Source organism: Rhodamnia argentea, chromosome 4 (assembly GCF_020921035.1).
Source record: "Rhodamnia argentea isolate NSW1041297 chromosome 4, ASM2092103v1, whole genome shotgun sequence".
NCBI classification, from domain to species: domain Eukaryota; kingdom Viridiplantae; phylum Streptophyta; class Magnoliopsida; order Myrtales; family Myrtaceae; genus Rhodamnia; species Rhodamnia argentea.
The window spans coordinates 23,228,952-23,251,586 of NC_063153.1; the positions used below are offsets into that span (position 1 = coordinate 23,228,952).

At 39.6% G+C, this 22,635-nt stretch overlaps 3 protein-coding genes across 5 annotated transcripts; 1 reads left to right on the forward strand and 2 right to left on the reverse strand.

The window, feature by feature from the left end:
- Positions 1-834: 834 nt before the first annotated feature.
- LOC115740635 lies at positions 835-1,075 on the forward strand. Its single transcript, XM_030674160.2, is given in 2 exon segments — positions 835-924; positions 926-1,075. Coding segments are annotated over 2 exon segments (240 nt in total).
- A 63-nt stretch (positions 1,076-1,138) lies between these two features.
- Positions 1,139-3,994, reverse strand: LOC115740580 (xylogalacturonan beta-1,3-xylosyltransferase-like). Its single transcript, XM_030674085.2, has 5 exons — positions 3,083-3,994; positions 2,865-2,995; positions 1,677-2,025; positions 1,272-1,461; positions 1,139-1,203 (listed from the first exon to the last, which is right to left on the reverse strand). Exons 1-5 carry the CDS (start codon positions 3,992-3,994, stop codon positions 1,139-1,141), a joined length of 1,647 nt encoding a protein of 548 aa, XP_030529945.2.
- Positions 3,995-5,995: 2,001 nt separating this feature from the next.
- LOC115740709 (probable glycosyltransferase At3g07620) lies at positions 5,996-10,341 on the reverse strand. 3 transcript variants are annotated; one of them, XM_030674278.2, is made up of 6 exons: positions 10,168-10,341; positions 8,925-9,488; positions 8,592-8,843; positions 8,374-8,504; positions 7,584-7,932; positions 5,996-7,166 (listed from the first exon to the last, which is right to left on the reverse strand). In XM_030674278.2, exons 2-6 carry the CDS (start codon positions 9,369-9,371, stop codon positions 6,498-6,500), a joined length of 1,848 nt encoding a protein of 615 aa, XP_030530138.1. In that variant the 5' UTR covers positions 9,372-9,488; positions 10,168-10,341; the 3' UTR covers positions 5,996-6,497. The 3 variants fall into 3 exon arrangements, with proteins under 3 accessions (XP_030530138.1, XP_030530137.1, XP_030530136.1); XM_030674277.2 differs by adding an exon at positions 9,626-9,841 and having other exon boundaries at positions 8,592-9,488; XM_030674276.2 differs by having other exon boundaries at positions 8,592-9,488.
- Between the last annotated feature and the right edge of the window lie 12,294 nt (positions 10,342-22,635).

The window sequence follows — 22,635 nt, forward strand, 5'->3', positions numbered from 1 at the left end:
TACTTTACACCAATGACTACTAACTCTTCCCAGATACGGTCTCATTCAATCAAGATTGATGGTGTCCAATCAACGATTGAAGAGCGATCTTTTGAAGACCTTCCAACAGCTAGTTTGGAGGTGAAGAAGTATAAAAGGGAGATCCATAGTGACCGGTAAAAAAGAAATCAAAACATATAATTCCAAAATACTTGAATTGCTCAGATTCACATACTTATTTTTAAGAGCTATAAATTTTATCTTTGAGAAGTTTTGTAAGAATGTTAAAGTGTGACATCTCTTTTAAAATTTCAACAATTCATATAGTGAAATCCAGCCAATTGGTTGTCAGCAGGGATGAGTGGACATAGACTTGCTAAAATCGAACCACTATAAATTTTTCGTGCATTTCTCTCTTACTCTAAACTTTCTTTACTGTGTCTCTTATTCAGTTTGTGTTTTAAACTTATTCAAATTCCACACTGCGGTTTAAAACTATTCAGAATCATTTATTCACACATTCTAGGTGACATTACTAGACTCAACAAACTTCTTTTACTAGACGAAAATGTTTAAGAGTAGGTATCTACAAGAACGCCACATACACTTGATGCACGACACAACAAGAAGAGCCTGTACCTATCCCATCTCACAATGACACACAAATGGAAAGCTCCCTTGTATCAGCAAAAGGCCATGATCGTGCTCGCTCGCCTTCACGATCCATTGCTATTTCCTTCAGGTCGAATCGCCCCATGTTTCTCGCTTGGTTTCAGTCAATCAAAAATGCTCGTCAAGAAAGCTTCAAAAGAGCTATCTACGTTTGATCTGAAACACCCTGTTGTACCAAATCGAATGGAGCGTCATATAAAACAGGTCATACTTGACAGGCTTCGCATGCCATAGAAAATGCCGCTGAACCCTTCTTACTCTGAGCTGCATCTCCTTGTACTTCTCTTCTGGTATTGAAAGCAATACGTTCTTCAGATTGGGAATGTCCTTCTCGGCCAGAATCACAGAGAACGCCCCCCAATCGAGAACCTCGAAAAATGGCGGCACGAAGTTGTCGGATATTATCACCGGCACGCACTCGTAAAAGATGGCTTCGACCACACGAGGGCTATTCACCTCATGACCCTTGGGGCATATGCAGAACTTGCTACTCTTCATGTGGTGGATGTAGTTCATCTTGCTTGCAACCCCAGGAGGCATCGGACCGAAGATCTTCATATTGGGGTCTTTATCTTTCCAATGTTTAAGCAGAATCGGTCGTAAATACCCGTGATTATTACCAGCATAGAAGGCAAGAATGCGTCTCTGAGACAGAGGTTTCCCACCAAGATCTCTGAGAGGGTTTCTCGCAGAACGGACATATGTTTCTGGTAGAGACACGTCTCTCCCTATTTTGAAGCCTGCGGTTACATCAGCATTGCATAGTGCTTTGATGCATCGTTCCATATGATGCCTCGTCTCATAAGGAGCCTGAAACAAAGTGACACTGGGTAATAAGACTCGGGTGTGGATAGACCAATAGCATTGATAATCAAAAGAATGGCTATCACCCAACTTTTACATCTAAGCCAATACATTTTAATGACAGAACCCTAGATCAACACAGAATTTTTTAGTACTTACCGGCTCTGCAAGCCACACCAATGAAGGAAACGAGAGTAAGAAATAAAACATCAATGGCCTACCCAGTCATGACAGGCCACTAAAAAGTGATCGGCCCCTCCTGTTCTGTTGAAAAATGGGTATCTTGCTGATATCTTGTCAGTGTACTGCTTCAGATATTGGCGTAGGTTTGTCCGATTGTGAGAATTTCGAACATAAACTGCGTACTCTAGCATTCGTGAACTGAATGGCATATAGAACAAGTGAGCTTTTCGAGGATCCTTCACTACAAATTGTTTGTTCCCCTCCATCAGCTTCATAAACCATCCTTCTGAAGCATATAAGCCTTTGAGTATCGGCTGATGAAAGACAGGTCTTCCTCCTTCCTTGTAAACGTAGACTTTAAGAATGTGTTCCATGAGCTGGTAACTCCTAAACCACAATCAAATAATTTCAATTTCAAATGAGAACCACAAGCATCCTTGCCTGTTCTGCATGCACAAATATAGGAAAGTAAAATGTGGATCGGTTACAAGCGAGACAAGATAATTGTAGCTCGAAGAGAAGGCCTGGACCTGACATTGATATTATGTGCTTAGCTATCGGCTTGTATTCAAGCTAAATAAAGTAAGTTCCGATAAGGGTCTAATTCTTGTTGGCTTATTGAAAATTAATTGCTCACAACTTGTTGACATGGGAACTACGTACGCATCTCACAGTTGAATAGGAAAAGAGCTTGGTTTAGCATTTCCATGTTTCTGGGAGTAAGTGTAAGAGGTGAAAAGCCACATAATTCACTAAAGCTACTCCCAGGACAAATTAAAAATAAAGCATCTTAGTCAGGTCAGTAAGCGAAAAACTAGCTCCTCATGATCACACATCACCTACGCCCCCATAAAAGTGCTGTTGCAGGCAATGAAATATTGGAACTTCTTCTGCTTAGACACTTAGTTGATAAAAGGAACTACACTGCATGGAAGCTGATTACAGATCATGAAACTTCCTGCAGCAATTACAAACAGCAACTGGCTACCACACACGGTTCTTATTTTACAATTCTAACTCAGGAGAGGCAAGTCCCTATCACTCCATCCTCTACTGTTGAGGCCTCCATTGACATGACTAGGATCAATAATGCTAAAGCAAAATAAAAGCAATTTTAGCATATCAGCATTCACTATGCAAGACACCTGAGTTAATTAGCAAGCAAAACTTTTCCTTCTCTTAAAAAATTGCCAGTGAATTTTCATACTTGAATTGAATACGCTCACCTTATGAACATGGAAACATTCCGAAAAAGAGGGGAATAAAGTTCTTGATTGTTGACAGCAACTCGAGCATTCTCAATTTGCACCTTTGCAGCTAAAATTTCCTGATCCCTTATTGAGGACCATCTCGGCCTCTACAAGCACGTAAGTCAGTTTAGATTTGCAGAAAAAATGAAAGATTTGTAATCTAATTCTTAGTCCTATTAGTGAAATGTTCATACCATTGATCGAGAAGATACTCGGTTCCGCAAATATATATGGTTCATTTCCTCTTTAGTTGTAACTGATTTAGGTGGCATGTCACACCTCATTTTCTTCTTCCCAGGATTGATTGTAGATGAGGATTGATTTTGCGAATATGTACGAATATTTTGTGTACCAGCAAAATGAAAGGAATTACTTGCATTCCACGTCAAGTTTTTCATATTGTTCGCATCAGAAGGTAGAGACCTGGCAGGGGTGGCAGGTGATGTAAGTGCTGTGGAATGGAACTCAGTTTCCAAATCTTTCAACATTTCTCGAGGCAAACTCAAAGTTTCTGATTGAATAGCATCTGATGATGTTCTGTTGTTTGATTCAACAGTCTGCTCCAAAGAGACACCATGATTATCACTGGCCATGACTGGGACAAAAGTATGATTTTCAAATTCTCTGCCCTGCATGACCAGACTCCTGCTCATCTGCATGATTTTATCAGAGGACAAACCACCCTCTTCACTTTTAGCCGCACCCATTTCAATCACATGATCAATGCTGCCTTCAGGTCCGTTACTTTCCACTTCTCGTCTGTCCACTCTATTCTGCCCATCATAATGCCCAATGTCCTCTCCTCCATTAAAGTTCTTATTGCTGTTAAACACTCCAACAAACATGAGAGCTTCTGCAGACTCTGAAATGTTAACTGTAAGAGGGTTGCGAACCATCGCAGACTTAGCAAATGAATGCGTGTTCAAGAAGGTGCCATTGTCACCAGTCAAAATCTTTCGATCAAGCAATAAAGACTGAAGAGCGTTTCCATATGGAAGCAGCAGAGACTGAAACATCAAGTGAGTAGCAGCAACTAATGCCACTAAAAAGAGCCATCTCCTATTTTTGTTCAGGAAGAGCATTTGAAATTTAACAAAGAGCCCCATAGCAGGAAGAGGGGGATCCACACCAACACATAAGTTCAACGAATCATCTTCCAAGGAAAAATGACACCTTTTTTCTTCAGCTCTGCAGCAAGAGTTAATGTTAAAATAGTCTCTTTAGAAAACCAACAATGAGCATCTGATGCAGGTATCTAGCACTAGTCACCACACACAGGCAAAAGGAACCGCTGGGTGAACACACTTCAAAGTTTGAAATGATTCTAGGCGACAACTAGAGACAAAACCATATTACTATTTTCCTTACTGGAATGAAATCGAGATGCATGTTAATCATACGCAAATAATCAAAGCACTTGTTCACAATGTCAACTGCGCATCACCCAATTACAGATTAACCGCATCTTTACTTGGATAAACACCAAATAATACCGAGAACCATTATATGGAGAAAGAACTTTCATTGCTTTTCGAACAGGACATCCCCATATATATACTCAGCAAGCGCCCACCAAAGTTTAGCCAGGTAATACTGGCGACCAACCAGAAATGAAGAAATCTTATATGCCTCTGCAGCAGAGGAATTATCTCAAGCCAAAAAAACACAGGGTTACATATTAAAATACAGGTTCGAGCACAAGAAGACCTGACGAGATTGTGGCATAATTCAACCCAAGCAAGTGCGAAGCAAGAATCTGAAGAAGGCTCTTGAGGATTTTCCGCATTCAAGCAAATTCAGAAGCAAAATGAGAGAATAATTCTTACCGTCCCGAATCAGTGTGCCAGTCTGAAGCAGTGGCAGTGACGAGTCACCGAGACGGAGCAACCCAAAACTACCTACTCCGACCTCAGCAAGCAGCTAGAAACCCTAGAAAGATGCTTCTTCACCAAACTTCAACGCCATCAGAACACTGAAAAGCGAAAGTGGCGTCGTGCTAGAACAATAATCAATGACGCTAGTCTGATTCAAACTCGAGCTTGGGCAGCGGCTCCTCTTGTCTCGATGAAGCTCGGTGAAACAGAGAATCTTTCATCACACCCACCAGAAATTTTCCAATTTAATAATGTGTGATTTGTACATTCAAAGACCCAGCAAACCGTACAGGAGTAGATTAATTAACGACTAAACAAGCGGAGAAACATTCTGATCGTTCCACGGTCAATTTAACTTATTCTTCTCGAACTAATCAAGTGATTAACGATGCTAATGTCGATGACTGTCGGCCAGAAGGCCCAGAACATCAGCTGGATCAACTCACGGGTCTTCTTCAGCGACTTACCCGCCGTAGATAATTGAATGCTGTTCAGAGAGCATTTAATCAAAGGAGAGACGCCATGGCCAGTGGCACAGTCACACAGTGCGATCAAATTTGCTTTTTTTTTTTTTCCTTTTTCCCTCTGTTTAATTGCACGAGTCACCAGCACCACCATCCGCGGCGTGCCTTTGCCATGTTCTTTGTCGGGGATTCTTCGTCTTCTCCCACGTTTTCTCGGAAGCTATCTCATTAGAGCAAAGATGTACCGAAATGGTGCGGTCCGTGCAAAGATATCCGACTATAAAAGCAGAGTTTCCGTGGCACGCCGGTGCTTTGCCCTGGAATGTGTAGATGGACGAGTTGATCGACCCGATGCATCTACTAAAATTGATTTAGACAATTGGATTCGATAAGCGGGACCCATCATTTTCAATAGCCCAGATTCAATTTAGTAAGCGAGACCCATCATTTTCAATGATCCAGATTCAGTTTAGTATAGACTACTATCGAGACACGTCGTAGTTACATGACTAGAAAATTTGTAGTTATCTTATTAAAGGATAGGAAGTTCATAATTTTAAGAATGAACGTGCTCATAATCTTATCTTTGTTTTTTCATCTTCTTTTATTATTTAACGTAAAGACAATTCGATAAGCCTCACATGTCTTATCTGACTAAGTTTCTTGAGATTAAGATGTATTTTGGCTTTTTACTGTAAGAGTAACCTGTGAAGAGTTTGATTAGAACAAAACTGCTACCAAATGTTGTTAGCAAATGGAACTAACACTCTTCACATGAAAGGCTACTTCATTGCAACTTGAAAGCCCACAAGAACGACCAAATACTTTTCACTAGCACGTTGTCCGTACATCCCCGTGATTTTCCATAAGCGACCGGACCATTGATTGATCTTTGCAGGATAGAAGTTTTCGATTACAGTATCATATTTACAAAATCGGTGGTCACCAATCAAATCGGAAGCGAACCAAGGATTCCATGATCCAGATGAGAAAAGAGTGACAGATGATCGAATCAGTCATTCGCCGGCAGATTTATCCCCATCCTGCGAAAGCCACGTCTAATATGGCCATGATTCAAGGCTCACAAGCTAAAGCACAGTGCTAACCTTAAGCGAGGCATGTGACCACTGACCCCCGACATGATCTTCATCTCTGATTACTGATTTTCCAGTCTCTTGAACAACCAAATCTTGCTTCCGTGCCTAATCAAGTACTTCTGAGTCGGTTGGTACCCGCTTCGGCTGTACCAGAAGGCCGAAAAAGTCGCTGCGTCATCTGGTTTTTAGCTGAAAGATTCTGTTGTGCCATATTGAGTGGAGAACCATGTGAAACAAGTCGTATTTCGTGGGCTTCTTGTGCCAAATGAAATGCTTTTGCACCATTCGAACTCCCATCTGCATCCGAAGGTACTCTTCTTCAGGAATGGATAGCAGGATGTCCCTCAACTTTGGAACATCACTCTCTTTCACAAACAAGGAGAATGCCTCCCAGTTCAAAACCTCCAAGAAAGGAGGCACGTAATTGTCTGATATTATAACAGGGATGCACTCGTAGAAAATGGCCTCGATAATACGGGGTGTGTGAACTTCATAACCTCTGGCACAAATGCAGTACCTGCTGCTTTTCATGTATTCCCGATAAGCTCTTTTGCCGTCGATATCACGAGGCATTGGCCCTAAGATTTTCATGTCCGCTTCCTTATTTTCCCAGTAATGGCGCAGAATCGGCCGGAGATAACCGTGCATGCTTCCTGCGAAAAAGGCCAGGATGGCTCGTTGTATGGGGGGTTTGCCACCGATGTCTCTTCCAGGATCCTCCACAGAGCGCACATATGTCACTGGCAGAGTAGTGTCTTTGCCTATTATGAATCCTCTGGCGACATTTGCATTGCAGAGAGCTCGAATGCAATTCCCCAGAGGTTGCCTGGTTATTTTGGACGCCTGAAAAGCCAAGTATCATGTTAGCTTAAGGATTACCCAGAAAACTTGGCCTCCGCTTAGTTCAAATCAGTTTCGGGGATATTACTTGCACACTAGTGACTTCTCTACTTCATTTTCATTTTCTATCAACAAGGCAATGAAGTATTTTTTTTTTGGTAAAGTCAACGCAATGAAGTGTTTGAAATGATATTTTTGACTTTTTAAGATCATATTGCTGAAATCTAAAGCCATCCAACGAATGGATAAATAGCTTATAATTGGCAATGGACCTTCCAAGACTCGACAATCTAGGAGGCCACTGCTATCCTAATAAGCAAGATCAAGAGGATTATATTGTTCCGGCTCACAAATTCTAGCAATAAGCAAAATCAAGAAAGCTACTTCAGAAAGTAAATATTAGAATGGTTACACGTTTACCCAGTCATGACAAGCGACGAGAAAGTGATCCGCTCCTCTGCTTCTATTCCAGAAGCGATATTTACCAGAGATCAAATCGACATAGTTCTTGAGGTATCCCTCTAGATCTCTGTGACTCTGCGAGTTGTTATTGTCTAGTGTTTTCCTCAGCATTTGTGAGCTGAAGGGCAGGTAAAACAGGTGTGCCTTTCTTGGGTCCCTCACGACAAATTTCTTATTTCCCTCCATCAGTTTCATAAACCATCCTTCAGAGGAGTATATCCCCCTCATCTTTGGCTGGTGAAATATGGGTTTCTCTCCTTCCCGGTAGACATACACTTTAAGCGTCTTTTCCATCAATTCATAGCTCCTGTAAACAAAACGAAGTAGCCGCATAAAATAAACTCAAAAAGGACATTTGATCCATTAATGAAGAGTATACACAGTAAATAACATGAGCATCAATGAAAGGAAGCAGTTCACGAAACCCTCCATTGGCTAACACATAAAGTAGAATCTCGTCAAAAAAGATATGTCCTATCAAGACTCCTCACAAAGTAGCTTTTGCCAGAAGTATTAGTCTCGGTAAGGTTGACTATAAAAAATCAATGGCATTTTAGATACTGTTTAGCAATTGAATTAACTGTACACAACTGAATATTCCAGTACAAATTTACCAGCCTAACCCAAGAAATTAAAAATGATTCATGTTTTCCAACAGTAATTTAACAAGGCATTTCAACAATTGAGACCCTATTTATAAGCCGCTCGACTGTCACGCATTACAAAATAGTAGAGAGAGTTTAACTACCTTTTAAACTGGGAAACATTTCTGAAAACATAACCTGTGAGTCCTGCAGTATTGGCCGTAATAGGAGCCTTCTGGATCTCTAACTTTGCATATAGTAGTTCGCGGTCGCGGACAGAAGACCATCTTGGTCGCTACTGCCAACAAAAAGCAATGGTCATACTACGACATAATCACATTCACTCCCTTAGCAACTTTTACCTTCAAATTCAAAGTCATACCGAGGAATTTGAAGAACCAGCACTTTGTCTCAACAAAGATACCATTTCTGATATCAACATGGGCTTCACATTTAACCTCTTTAACGCTCTAGCCATTGTAGACTTGTCACCCAGAGTCGCAGATACAACTCGCAGCTTATTGGCATTTCTCTTCGCCTCTTGCTTGGCTGGAATTCCGAAATTGCTTATATTGGAGAAATCTGTCCGAAACTCCGAGATAGATCTTAAATCTGCATCCTCATCGGGTAAACTCTGTGCAGGAGATTTAGCTGGTGAAAGTGGAAGAGAAGTAAAATTCACAGATGAAACCATATCTTTTCCTGCATCTTCTACCTTTCTTGAAATGGTAATCGGGTTGGTAGCCTCCTCCACAGTAGACACAATATTTACATCATCATGGTTTCCAGACTGCAAATCCTTTTCATGGTGGACACTCATCATGGATATGGAGTTTTCATTCAAGTTGCTACTTTTATGAGGTGAGAAACTGTCATCTGAGTTCCTCAGAGCCTTGTCCGCATCTTTCACTCCCATATTCTGGAAGCTGCTCTCTTCCTCCGAATCAGAGCCAGCAAACTCATCAGACTCCTCATGCAATATGTAAGAGTCAGGTGATTTTGAGTTGTCCGAGATGTTGGCATTGCTCATTGCCACCACCGTCGAACCAACTCCTCCCCCGACGACAAATGCAAATCCTGTTCTCCCGTGAGGGAGTGTGGAGTATTGAAACACAACTAAAGCTGTGACGAAGATGCCAGTGATGAACAGCAGCCTCCTCATATCCACAGAAGCAAAACCTTAGACCAAAAGCAGCAATCTCCAAATTGTTTATTTATTCATTTAGTTTCCAAAGTAACACAGTTGATAGAGTTCTTCCGCTTATACTCCTACAACGACCTGAAATATTAAAGCAATGAGTAGCTATCAACAAAGGAAAGACAGCCCCACGAAGCATGAATGTGATGCCTGTAAATCGAAATCAACTCGAACCATAAAACCAAAACGACAACTCAAGAAGAAGGAAACAATTTTACTAATCAACCCCCTTCACATACACACCCATTAACCAATTGGTTCTCCTTGGTGCCCACTGCTCGCTTAAACTTCGAATTGAAACATCATCACACCCAACGGATGATCTTGGCATGTATCAAAGAGTACTATTCAAAAACCCAGAACTTGTTAAGAGAGCCAATCCCTTTTAAACGATGAGGCAGCGATTTCACATCATGATCCTCTCAAGCTCAATCCTAAAGGGGGCAAGCTCTGGGTAGAACCGTATTCAGTCTATTTGGGCAAAACACGAGAAAGAATCTTTAACTGAAGCGAACTTGAAGGTACATTTACTTCGACTGACCCGATTGACACTCCTCGGAAGGTTTCAACTTTTTAAGATAACATCAGTAAATCTTGCGAGCACGAGGAACTTAAGCCTCTTCAACTGAGAAGCAAGGACTCCAGCCACAATCATTTCCTTAATCGATCAGAAGAAGCAAAATGGGGAAAGTTGAAGAGATCAGGAGAGGGAGTTTTCGAGTCGATAGTTCAGCTTCCATTGTTAGACAAGAATGGATACCTGCGAAGTTCGCTTTTCAGCATTCTGAGTTCTTTTGACTGTTGTCGGTCACCGTACTGAGCTCTTCTAAGTTCTAACAACAATTGACCCTGTTAAGGAACATACAGCGTGATTTTGCTTTGGCTTCGGCCTGAATCTTCTGTGAGGTTTGCTCTACTCTGGGGAAGTTTGGCACACTGTGGAGGGCGCGCACCACAGCACTTATGCTTGAGAAATCAACTGATTTCTCTGCATATGCACCAGAAGTTAAATTCTAACGAGAGAAAGATATTTGATAACAGAACAAAATTTCTTTTTTAAAACAGTAATTCATTTGATAACAGTTAAAAATTTATACTTCTGAAAAGTTATTAGCACAAAAACATCTATGAAGAATTATTGATCTTAACGTAAAATGCATTTCGTGAAAAGTGAAATGAAATACTAACGTATTTACGTGTAATTTGTTATTTAATTATTTTATGCAAATGTTAATTAATTTTATAGGAAAAATTCTATTAATGAATATGATAGTTGAGCTGATATATCCATGCTAAAAGCATAGGGAGTTCCGATGCTTCCTCGCTTGCGCCTCTAACATGATTTATGTCGCAATGGGCATAGTATATAAACCTTCTTTGTGCCTAAATCATCTTTAGTTTGGAGGTGCATCATGATACATTCAGTAAACCATATCATTGGTCGAGTTGGTATATGACAAACAACAATTCTTTTCAACAATTTGGTTTGGTACTTGTTGAGAACCTACGGAGAAATTTTAAGTGAGTGCATCAAAAAATGACATTTAGTGCTTTGAAGGGTGTGAAAAATATTGACAAATATGACAACAACAATAGTAAAATTATGCTTTTGTGGGATTGCTCGATCCATTTTAAAATATTTTTTTGGGATGCCATTTAACTAACTTGGGTCAATTGCTAGATTCACTTCGTCATGATTGTGTTGTTTGTGAAATGCCATTTAACCAAATCATGAAACATTTATTTCTTATAATTTGTTAAAAAATGATATTGCTAAAAAAAAAAACTTTCATGGAACACAAATTTAGTGAAAATTTATTATTTATTATTTTTAATAATTTTTAATTTTTTAAAAAAATTATTTTTTGTTAAACAGTAGGATGAGACCGGTGGTGGCGGACGGCGGTCACCAGCAGCGAATTGTCTCTTTCTTATTTTAGCTTCTAAAGAAAAGTAACATTTTTTTTTTACTTTTGAAAATTGCTAAAAAACAACTTCAAAAGCAAAAAATTGCTTCAAAATTAGAAAAATAAAGCTGCATAATTACATAGATTTCTACTTCAGAATTTACGTTACCAAATAGATTTATGCTCCAGTAGCACTTTTGGAGCAAAAATACTCTTTCAAAAGTGTTACCATGCGCCAACGTTAAATCTTTTACTACGTTTATTTAAATTTTAAAACTTGTTTCTCCAATAATTTTAATGAAAGAACCCTATAAATTCTTTTTATCATTTTTAATCCCGCTTGATGGTCACATAAAAAATAATTCAAAAAAAAAAAAACTTAACAAGAATTGAAAATTTCAATAAACCTCGCCAGCCACGCCGAGGTCCAATAACGTTATCAATTACTTTTGCCGAGATATTACAATCCAAAATTAGTTGTAAATTAATCATAGATAAGTTGGTAAATCAATTTAATTAAAGTTAGTAATTTTTTGAAAAAGGTTGGTAAATATAATGTGCTGTCGAGAAATGCAAAAAAAAGTTGTAAATATAAGGAAAGTTTGCAAATAAAAAAGGAAAAATAATGTCCGTAAGTAATTCATTTTAAAGTAATATAACCAAATATTATGTGATAATATCTGTAGGTGGTAATATCTAAGAAGAGATTGCGAAATAATGGGTTGCTAACCAAGGCAAAAAAATATTGGTAACTCAATTGCAAAGTCATTGAATAAAATGAAATAATCATTGGTAAGAAACTCACATGAGAATTGACAACCAAAGTTAATTGGTGATTTAATATAACAAAATTTGATAATCACTCTAAGTAAGACAAATAATTTTATCAAAGAGTTAGTAAATTTGAAAATTTTAAAAGTTTTGCATATAATAGTGGGTAAGTTATTAAAAAATTGCTAATTTGCAAATTATCAGAAAATAATTGACAATTTCAATAAAAGGTGTTAGTAAGCCACCTATACATTATCATTGAAAAAAAGTCATAGGTCAATTTTTTTTATCCATAGTTCTTTTGACACTTACCAATATTTAATTTGTTTTGTGGAGAGAAAAATCTCATGTCTTTTAGGATGGAATAATAAACTTTGTATGTCATCTAATTAGATAAGACATGGGTCAAATAAAACCAAAAAGGAATGAACAAATCAACCTTCGGTAAATTGGCGTTCTCATCGCCTCATTGGTAACTTAATCAGAGAGAAGTTGATAAATTACACTAATTGAGATTGATAATTTTATATAAAAAAAATTAAATGTAATGAGTTTTGGGGCTAGCGGTATCATACAGAGAGGGTGAATGTGTGATTTTAAAATATTTAATAAAAATTGCAGAATTAAAGAGCTCAAGTTTAGAACTTAGTGCAGAGTTTGTTCAAGAGAAAGATCTAAAGTAATTTCAAAGTCTGACTGTGCACAATTCTATTATCAAGAAAAGCACAAAATAGTTTAAGGGATAGAGAATTTGCACACAAAGTTTATAATTATTCGGTTTAAATCAAGCCTAAATCCACTTCTTCACGCTAGCAATCAATCGATCGGATTCCGCGATTGAATGGCTCAAAGGTTACAATGAGTGAAGCTTCTCAACTGGATAGATCATACTCTCTCACACAATCACTCTTTTCAACACCTCTCAAGGATTATAACTTTGAAACTCACAAAGACTAGTGTATAATTGAAGTTCTCTTTGAACTTTGAAATTTTCAACTCTTGATTTCGTCTCATGCTCTTCGGCACCTTTTATCTCCTTTTATACTCTCCCACTTTCAATCTACTCGTTGAACAATCTTCAGAGGATCACTTTCCAATCAACTTATTGAACAATATTATACAAAGGAGATTGAATAGCCGTTAAGAGATAAAATCAGAATCTCCATGGATTGGATTCAGTCGTCCATGCAATCTGAATCTAGGTTTCCATAAGTGAAGTTCTTCATTTATGGAAGACAGCTTCTCTATTCTAAGAGAGAAATCCAAGCTGGATCACTAGCCATTTTAAAAATGAATTAAATCTAAATTTGTTGCTTCTAATGCTCTCCTCAAAGTTTGAGCTAGTCCCGCATCAGCATCCGAGCTCGAGTCAGAGGTGAGCTTGAATACTCTATGAATTTGAACATTCTCTAAGACTCGATATTCTCCGAGTATGAATAGACTTCCAACTCCAATGGTATCCAATTCATATACGATATCCTCGAAGTAAATATCCAGAGCTTCAGATGTAATATCCACAACTTTAGGTGCAATATCCAAAACTTTGCTTGAGCTTCTATCTTCTAGTCTCCTCAAGCATGTTGACAATTGTGCTCTACCTGATTGCTCACCTATTCAAGGTCCCTCCAAGCTTTATTGAACTTTCCCTTCTAGGTGTTCACACACTACTCAGGTACCTCCAGTTTATAGGCACTTCTACGCTCAATGTCTTGTTCACCATTGATAGAGAACTCACAACTTTCAGACGTTCTGTTAAGACAACATTTGCATAACAGCTTGTGCAACTTTCACTCAATTCTACTCAACCAATAAGCATATTAGTAGCCTTTGATTATTTTGCATTTTCAAAACATCATAAGGAATTTTTCCTAACAACGAGTTGCTAAGAAATGCAAATACAAGTTTGTAAACATAAAAAAGGTTGGCAAAATCAAATAAGAAACCAAACAACGTGGAGGAAGAATTCATTTTAGAGTTGTTAGAGCAATACTTTGTGGTAATCATCTCTAAAAAGAGTTACTAAATATAAGATGTTGCTCGGCAAGGCAAAAAAAAACTTGGTAACTCAATAGAAAATTTGATTAATTAAAAATTTTAAACATTAGTAAGAAACTCACGTGAAAACTGATAACACACAACTTAGTTTAAATATGTATTAAAATCTACTAGAGAAAGAGCACACACGTTGTGCGAAGTGATTAAAAAATTTAAATTCATAAAATTGAAAAAAGTAAGTGATATTCTTGGCAATATCTGATAATGTCGAGACTACCTAATGGCGTTTATCCTAATTAGGAAAATTAATATTGTAGCACGAAGTACATCTTTCCAAGTATCCTGAATAAACCCCAAAATACTACTGATTACTCCAAGATTTTGATACGACTTATATATATGATGACTTTAAAGTAACTTCCCAATCTGAGAATATTTGAGTTTTATTTTGTAAGGACTTCATATTTTGCTTATATATTCACATACTTGTAAATTTCATAAGCTGTGAATCTCAAGGGCACAATAAGGGAGAAGAAGTCGACATGGAGAGAAGTCCCAATCAAAGCAATCTCTCCTCCACGAGTGTTGCTTTCTCTGAAGAACCCAAAGCCAGACTTGGAGCATCATTGTGTCTTTCCATATTGAAGGACATGGAATTGAATAAAGAGCAAGGAGGAGTCCGACCAATGCAACAACATGGGCAATCGAAGAACATTCAAGCTAGTTCAAGTTCATGTCCAAGTCCACCAGTTTATAGGCCACAGTGTGATCCGCAACACTTGACGGCCGGATGCTACCCACGCTGGCCCTACCCTCCGGTAGTTCAGATGGTGAATGCGCTCATCGACTCGATCGGAGAATGCAGCGAGCCATTTGAGAAGCAACTGACGACGAGCGACATCATCGGCATTCAAAGCCGGCTGCTCGTGAACAAAGCTGACTTTGTAAAATCTATCCTGCCCTTGCTCAAGAAGGGCGACGACATAGAGCTGGCAATACCGGTGAGGACGTATAATCCGGTGGGGAAGGCGTATCCTATGACGTTCAAAATTTGGTGCGGTCGGTCGCACGTGATCACAAGCGGATGGAATTTATTTGTTAAGGAGAACCGATTGGAGGTTTCGGATATCGTCAGGGTATGGGCGTTTCGCGACGTCCGGACCCGAGAATTGTGCCTTTTGATTTCTAGTAGAAGGCCGAAAGCGCCGGAGCCGATTGAAAAGGAGAAGAAGAGACACGAACTGAAGGACCAGGGTACTTCAAGTTGAAGCCAGTACTAAAGGTTCTTTTCTTTGGCTAGGGTTGATGGGATTTTTGCTGTATATATTGCGTTTATTTTCAGTAGCTTATAATTATTATTACTATTATTATTTTCATGTCGAGAAAACTTAAGTAGTTTGGTCCAATGTGAATTAGCAAGGCGATAGCAAATTTTGAGTGTCAATTAGTTAATTTCGGGCGGCTATTTAATCGGTGCATATGCATGTTTTCTGGTATAGAGAAATCATGAATCAAAGAGGTTTTCGTACTCCCTGCATAAGCTAGCTTTGATAATTACTTAAGATCATCGAAATTTAGTAATGAATTGGTTAGTTGTTCCAACTTTTATCATTCGTCTCAGTGGTTGGTGACGCATAAAAGTTATGGGGCCTGTGCAGCAAAAAATAAATCCAAGTATTGTCAACCTTTTAATTTGAGGAAAAGGAAAGCGCACAAACTCGTGAAAATTTACTAGACCTGTGCGGTAGGAAAAAAAAAGGCATGCTTCAGAGGAAAATTATTTATAAAGTCCTAAACCTATGGTATGACCGGCAATTCAATTATAAAATTTTCAATTGTGCCAATTTAATCCTAAATATTCTGGCAATTTGTCATTGTAGTCCTTCTAGCTAGTTTTGGCCGAAAATAGCTAATGTGGGCACCGATCGACCTATCCAGCACAATTAGCGCTAACGCGGACAATATTTTTAATTTTTTTAAAAATATTTTCGATTTTTTTCTTTTTTTCTATTTTCCTTCGCCGGCATGACCACGGTGATAGCCGAGCCACATGTGAGGTTTTCATGGCCCTCCCCCTAGTGCCCAACGAGGTCGCCAGGCCTCGGCTAATGGGCAATGGTCCCCCGCTAGCCCTTAACAATAGAAAAAAAAATTAATAAAAAAAGTTCAAATTCTTTTATAAAAAAAAAACTTGCAAAATTTATCTATTCATTGCACGTCATGCCATAGGCGAGGGTTTCATGGCCCTCCACATTATATTGAACAGCCGACGTAAGCAATTTTTGATCAAAATTGGTTGGAATGACTGCATTGACTTAATTGTTTGAAGGTTTAGGATGAAATTGACATAATTGAGTTTACGGTTGAATTGGCCTCCGTACAATAGGTATATAGTTTTTTGAAAAAATTATTCCCTTCAATGAAGGCTAATTGATAAGAGGCTAATAAAAGGAAGTTTCCAAAATAGACGAATTTGTATGTGGCTGATGACTTGTTAAATGCACCGTAATTTTGACAAGAAAATTTAAACAGAAGAAGACATTAGGATCCAATTTGGGTGACCAACGCTGACTCATATAATCATGTTCTCATCTACCACTACAACTATGAATATTAGAAGTTGAACAAATTTTAAAAGAGAGAAGTGTTGACGCCTAAATTTTGATTAATCTATTTTTTGCATAAAAATTATAAAAAATCATCTCACATATTTATTTTTAGCGTACATTGCATTGGCATATAATCGGGCAAGCAGAACACTTAATTTAGCATGCGTCTAGACTAGGCACGGGATGGAAAAATACACCGAGAAGATTTGAAACTTCAAGGACTGTATTGCAAATACTTAAAATTTCGGGGACCGTATTGCAAATACTTGGAACTTCAGGGACCGTATTGCAAATACCAAAAGAAGATGAAGAAGGGAAGATGATGAAGGGAAGATAATGAAAAGAAGATGAAGAAGGGAAGATGATGAAGGGAAGATAATGAAGGGAAGATGAAAATGGAAGGTGAAGAAATGAAGATGAAGAAGGGAAGATGAAAATGGAAGGTGAAGAAATGAAGATGAAGAAGAGAAGATGAAGATGGAAGGTGAAGAAATGAAGGTGAAGAATGAAGGATGAAGAACTTTGCCTATAAAAGAGAGAGCTCTTGAGAAGAGTTTGAGAAGGGGGGAAGGGGGAAAGAGAATTGAGAGAGTTTTAGAGGGGAGAGGGAAAGAGAATTGAGAGAGTTTTAGAGTGGAAGAGAATTGAGAGAATTTGTGAGAGAAATTCTTTAGAGAGGAAAAAGAGAGTTCTTGAGAAAAATCGTAAGAGAAAATTTGAGAGTGAAGAAAAGAGTTTTAGTCGAGCATCATCTTCGACGAGTCCCGGCACGTACTTCGCTTCTCGCCATCCAACAACGCCACTGCTTGCCTTTTTTCGACGATAGCCACGTTCTTCCAACTTCGAGATCTTGAAGGAAGCCATAACGTGTACGTGAGTAAGATTTTGTGTAATAGAAGGTAACCCTTTCCATCTCGATCTACAAAAATGTAATCGTTTGGTGTGAACATTTGTTTGTTTATTTTAGACATGTCACGTGTCCCAAAATTTAGCATTATTACATGTTAATTTATTTTTGTAAATACTCGTGATTGGCTGCGTTTTCTTTCTTTCTAAATCATCCATGGTGTATATCGTACAAAGTTCAATGTTTTACATCCCCATAAAAAGAAGAAAAAAACCAAAAAAATTGCATCTTTGAATTTCAAGTAAAATCCATCAAAATTGCCAAATCAAATATTTTTCATGAAAATGGTACCGAAAGGGCGTTAGAGTAATCTAGCGTAACCAAATCCCCCGAATTCAAAATCTCCCGGTTCGCGGAAATAAGATAGTTTTCTCCCGCTATTTTATTTAGGTTTCTAATCAACCTACCGAAAATGATTAGTGGCGACTCCAAATTCAAAACACGTTGCATGTTAATTATTTGAACCTTAAGTTGCGATTTGGTATGGACTTGGGAGAGTCCGAGTTAGGTTAGTTAATTAATTAACCCGATAATCCATTAGCCCGAAAATCTAACTTGTTTATTTTTTAGGTCGCGACAGCTTAGCGACTCCACTGGGGACCCAAAGAGGACTTAGGCCGGATAATTTCATGAAAAAGAAATCACTTGATTTGGTAAACTTTGGTTGAATTCTCATTCTTAGGTGTTAAATGTTTTTGCAGATTGGGAGTTATAAGGGGAGGAGTGATCGGCTAACCCTTTGTTTTGCAGGCTTGGTGAATTGGAATTGTGATTTAACTTTTGAATCATTGAAGCGGTGTTTGCCTTTAATTGCTGTGCATGATTTATCGTATTTGCACTACACTGCACATAACCCGTGACCGGACCTGGGTCACACTAATAGTTTTAAGATGGTATTTAGATGGTTCTTTAACCTTGGTGGTAAGGTTTCGCTAAAGGTTATCCCATCCGGATCCCGAAAATTTTTCCAAAAAATGGCTCAAGGGTCGTTCTCATACACGTGAGGCTACGATGCATGAGAATTGCCCTTGTCGACCCAACCAAGCCGAAGTGATTGGACCCGACTAGTCATGACTATTGTACGCAAGGTTGCGACTAGTCATGATGACTGTGCGCGAGGCTGCGACATGTCGTTTCGTTCATCATTTCACTTTGCAAAAGCCTTTTGGATAGATAGAATAAGATTTAAACTCACGATTCATGCGCATGTCTTTGTGATTGACATTTTCTTCGTATGAGAGGTAATTTCTTGTCTCTTGTACCCTGTTATCTCATTTTTATTTTGGGCCGGTCCATGGTTTAGGTTGATTGTTTAGAAGTTTCATTGTCTTATTTCCAATTTCGCACTTTGCTTCCGCAGCTTTTACAATTTCATCAGTTGTCCTCAATTCTGATTTGGCTTATTCCTGTTGTGCGATTTTTACTAAATTCTACGATCGAGCTTTGAGTAAGTGCCAAACACGAAAGTTGTAGACCTATGTTTCAACTAATATCTTACAAAATTTCAGAATTAAATTCATAATTTAAGATGGCCCTTCGTTTTTTCAACAACATGCGGTTATAACAGTTTTCTGAACATGATTTTTTTGAAAAGACACATTAAACTGATTTGATCCGCACATTTCTAGTCCGATTGGCCAACATAAAAGTTGTTCATCATCTTCTCAACTACAAGCTCGTAAAATTTGGACATGTTTTGATCAACGTACGAATTAATACGAATTTTTTCGTAAAAGCGGACAAACTGAAAATTACATGTTTCAATCCTTTGGTCATAATCACTTTGTTCATTTGAGTCTAGAGGGATGCCATGGGCCGGCTCGCTATTCTTGCTCCCTGTACTAATTTTGGGTTTGTTACTGTGTACAGATAATTTATCACGGATCCTCCACATATTACTCGATCAATCGCAAAGAGGATGGCCGACATTAACGCCACTATCGGTGCTGCCCTGGACGAGAAACTTAACTCATTGACCGAGCGCTTTGAAGGGATGATGTCCCGAAAGATGGAGGAAATGATGGCCGCCTTCACCACCAAACTGCAATCATCCACCTTCAGCCCGCCGCTAATCATTTCTGCTCGAATTCCTCCTGCGGATAACTCCGGTAAAGCCCCGGAAACCGCTCCCTATCGGACAATGCCGCTAGAAGATGTGATCTTCACAGGTGTGAGCTCGAGCACGCCGCCCGTAGTCCCAATCCCTCAAGCCAGCCCCGTGGCCCCCGGATTGAATGGTGATACGGCCAAGCTATTGGCCCAAATGGAACAGAGGATCCGAGAGGTCGAGGGGACTCACAACATACCCCGGGTCGACCTGTCTGTCTTTTCAAAGATCATTGTGCCGTAAAAGTTCAAGATGCCCGACTTCGAAAAGTATGATGGGACTTCCAACCCGGTTCAGCATGTCCGAAGCTGTCACAAATGTCAGATTCATGGTAACAAGATTAATGTCCCTCCAAACGAGTTGCATCGCTTATCCGAACCATGGCCGTTTTCTATGTGGGGCATTGATGTTATCGGCCCTATCAACCCTAAAGCATCCAATGGCCATCGATTCATCTTGGTGGCGATTGACTATTTCTCCAAATGGATCGAAGCCGCATCCTATTTAGCGGTCACGGCACGAAATATCGTGAATTTTATCCGCCGGGATATCATTGCTCGATACGGTTCACCTGAAGCTATAATCACCGACAATGGCTCGAACTTAAACAACAAGCTAATGGACGAATTGTTCAAGATCAAGCATCCGAACTCTTCCCTATATCGTCCTCAGGTGAATGGAGCAAGAGAAGCCGCCAATAAGAACATCAAGAAAATCTTAGCGAAGACGGCTGAAAATTATCGCGATTGGCATGAGAGGTTGCCATTTGCACTTATGGCGTATCGGACCTCGATCCGGACATCTACCGGGGCAACCCCGTATTCTCTTGTATATGGAATGGAGGCTGTTCTACCGGTTGAAGTGGAAATTCCTTCCTTACGTATACTGTCTCAAGCTATGCTGACGGAAGCTGAATGGATCCAGCAGAGGGCGAGCCAATTGAATCTGATCGATGAAAAGAGACTTAAGGTTATATGTCATGGCCGGTGTTATCAGCAGAGGGTTGCTAATTCATTCAACAAAAAAGTTCGGCCTCGATATTTTCGGATCAATAACCTGGTCTTGCGAAAATTGTTGCCAATGGTCCCACTCCCGGAAGGGAAGTTCGCTCCAAACTATGGTGGTCCATATATAGTAAAGAAGGTGCTCCCCGGTGGTGCTTTAATTCTAGCCGAGATGGATGGTCGTGTCTTTACCAATCCAGTCAATTCTGATGCTGTAAAAAAATATTATACTTGATTTACTCTCATGTTTTCATAATCGAGTTATAATATTAAGACAGATTCGCGAGTTGTTCACATTCGGGCATTCGTTTGTTGAGAGATTATTTCAAATGGGGGTTTCTCTGGCCCAATTGAATTGATCATCGGGAGCGTGAGATTTACATATCCACAAAGTAAAGGGGTTATCTTGCAAAAAAATATGACGACCAAGATAAAATCTGTCAACACATGGAAGAAGGAATAATGCGAAAGCGAAATGCAAATCAGTAAAAACTTGCATTTATTCCATCCATCGGGAAACCTTACAAACGGATCATCGGGGTGGGAACGTAAAGCCAAACCGAGCCCTAATGAGCATCACAAAGGAGTTTAACCGACTCTCCATACGGTTGATGCTCCGCCTACACCGATCGCTTCGAGAATCGAGATCCGCCACCTTAAAGAGGAGGAGCTCACATTTCTCTTTAAGCTTGGCCACCCTGTCCTCGTGATACTCGGCAGCAGATTCCAAGTCATGGATCAGCATTCTCCCCGGGCTATATCCAGGGTCGGATCGTCCAACCTTTCTTCCAGCCATGTGCATTGGAATTTCAAAACGATATCGAGCGGATCGCGCTCGAAGATGGTCGGGGACATGGCCAAACGTTCCACCAAGTTCCCCCTCTCACGAATCAGCAGCGAGACTTGTTCATTACCATAGTCAAGGGCCTTCTTATGATTGTCGGCTACAAGACCGGCCAACACCAAGCTGTCCGACCGATCCCGATAGCGAGCTCTCACAAGATGAGCCAAGGTAACATCTTGATAAGCATGATTGTAAGCCTCCGGGAAGTTAGTGAAGAGGGTAGGGAAGATCCTATATTCCTCTTCTAACTTGGTACCTTGAATAGAAACGGTGTCCATATCCGTAAACATGAGACGGATTTCGGTTTCGACCTCCGGATGGTTGGCTATATAAGAGTAGCCCTGGCCTAAGAGATTATAAAGTTTCTCCCATTTGGCCAAAACTTCAGCCGAGAAGATGCGTGCGGGGAGGGAGGCCATTGTTGCTGAAGTTGCTGAAAAAGAGTGGATGCGAAAGAGTGCTTAGAAGGTTGGAGATGAGGATATGGAAGCGATAATCGTCTCGGCGTTAAATCCTAATTTAAAGGGCAGAAAAAGTCATAGCAATAATTATTGTGGGGGCCGAGTTAATTATCCGGGTAAAACTACAGACGTTTCGTCCGTGAATCACGGATCTACCATCTCGAGGCTCACGAAATTCGAAAAGTTGCGAAATGACTTAAAGGTTCCGCCATATTAAAAGAGGGACAAGCATACCGCAGAAAAGATTTGAGGGTCCCACCATGTTAGAAGGAAATGAAGAAGACAGGAGCGGGAAACACGAAATCTTGGGAGAAGCACTCGGCTTAGTGGTTTTCATCCACGTTAAAAGGGAGGCTCGGAACATGCATGTTTACTCGGAAGAATTTGGAGAGAGTAAGCATACAACGGAGAATAGAGTGAACAAAAGGCAAGTAAGAAGTATTTCAATCCAACATGTTTGGAGGCTACCAGCACTTACTGGAGGCAACCAACTTAGACATCCCCGAGAATGAACCTGCTGAATTTCGAGGCCGGATCCAGCCAGAAGCCGTAAAACCCAACTCCCTTGGCGGTGAAGTTCAAGATCTCGATAACAGACAACAACAATAGCAGCAGCAGCAGCA

Coding starts and splice junctions, on each gene's coding strand:
- LOC115740580 (XM_030674085.2), bottom strand. CDS start 3,994: ATGGGGCTCTTTGTTAAATTTCAAATGCTCTTCCTGAACAAAAATAGG. Junction 2,026..2,864: donor AATGTTTCCATGTTCATAAG/GTGAGCGTATTC, acceptor ATTGTGGTTTAG/GAGTTACCAGCTCATGGAAC. Junction 1,204..1,271: donor CATTCTTGCCTTCTATGCTG/GTAATAATCACG, acceptor CCCAATATGAAG/ATCTTCGGTCCGATGCCTCC.
- LOC115740709 (XM_030674276.2), bottom strand. CDS start 9,371: ATGAGGAGGCTGCTGTTCATCACTGGCATCTTCGTCACAGCTTTAGTT. Junction 7,933..8,373: donor AATGTTTCCCAGTTTAAAAG/GTAGTTAAACTC, acceptor TTTTGTTTACAG/GAGCTATGAATTGATGGAAA. Junction 7,167..7,583: donor TCGTCGCTTGTCATGACTGG/GTAAACGTGTAA, acceptor TTGGCTTTTCAG/GCGTCCAAAATAACCAGGCA.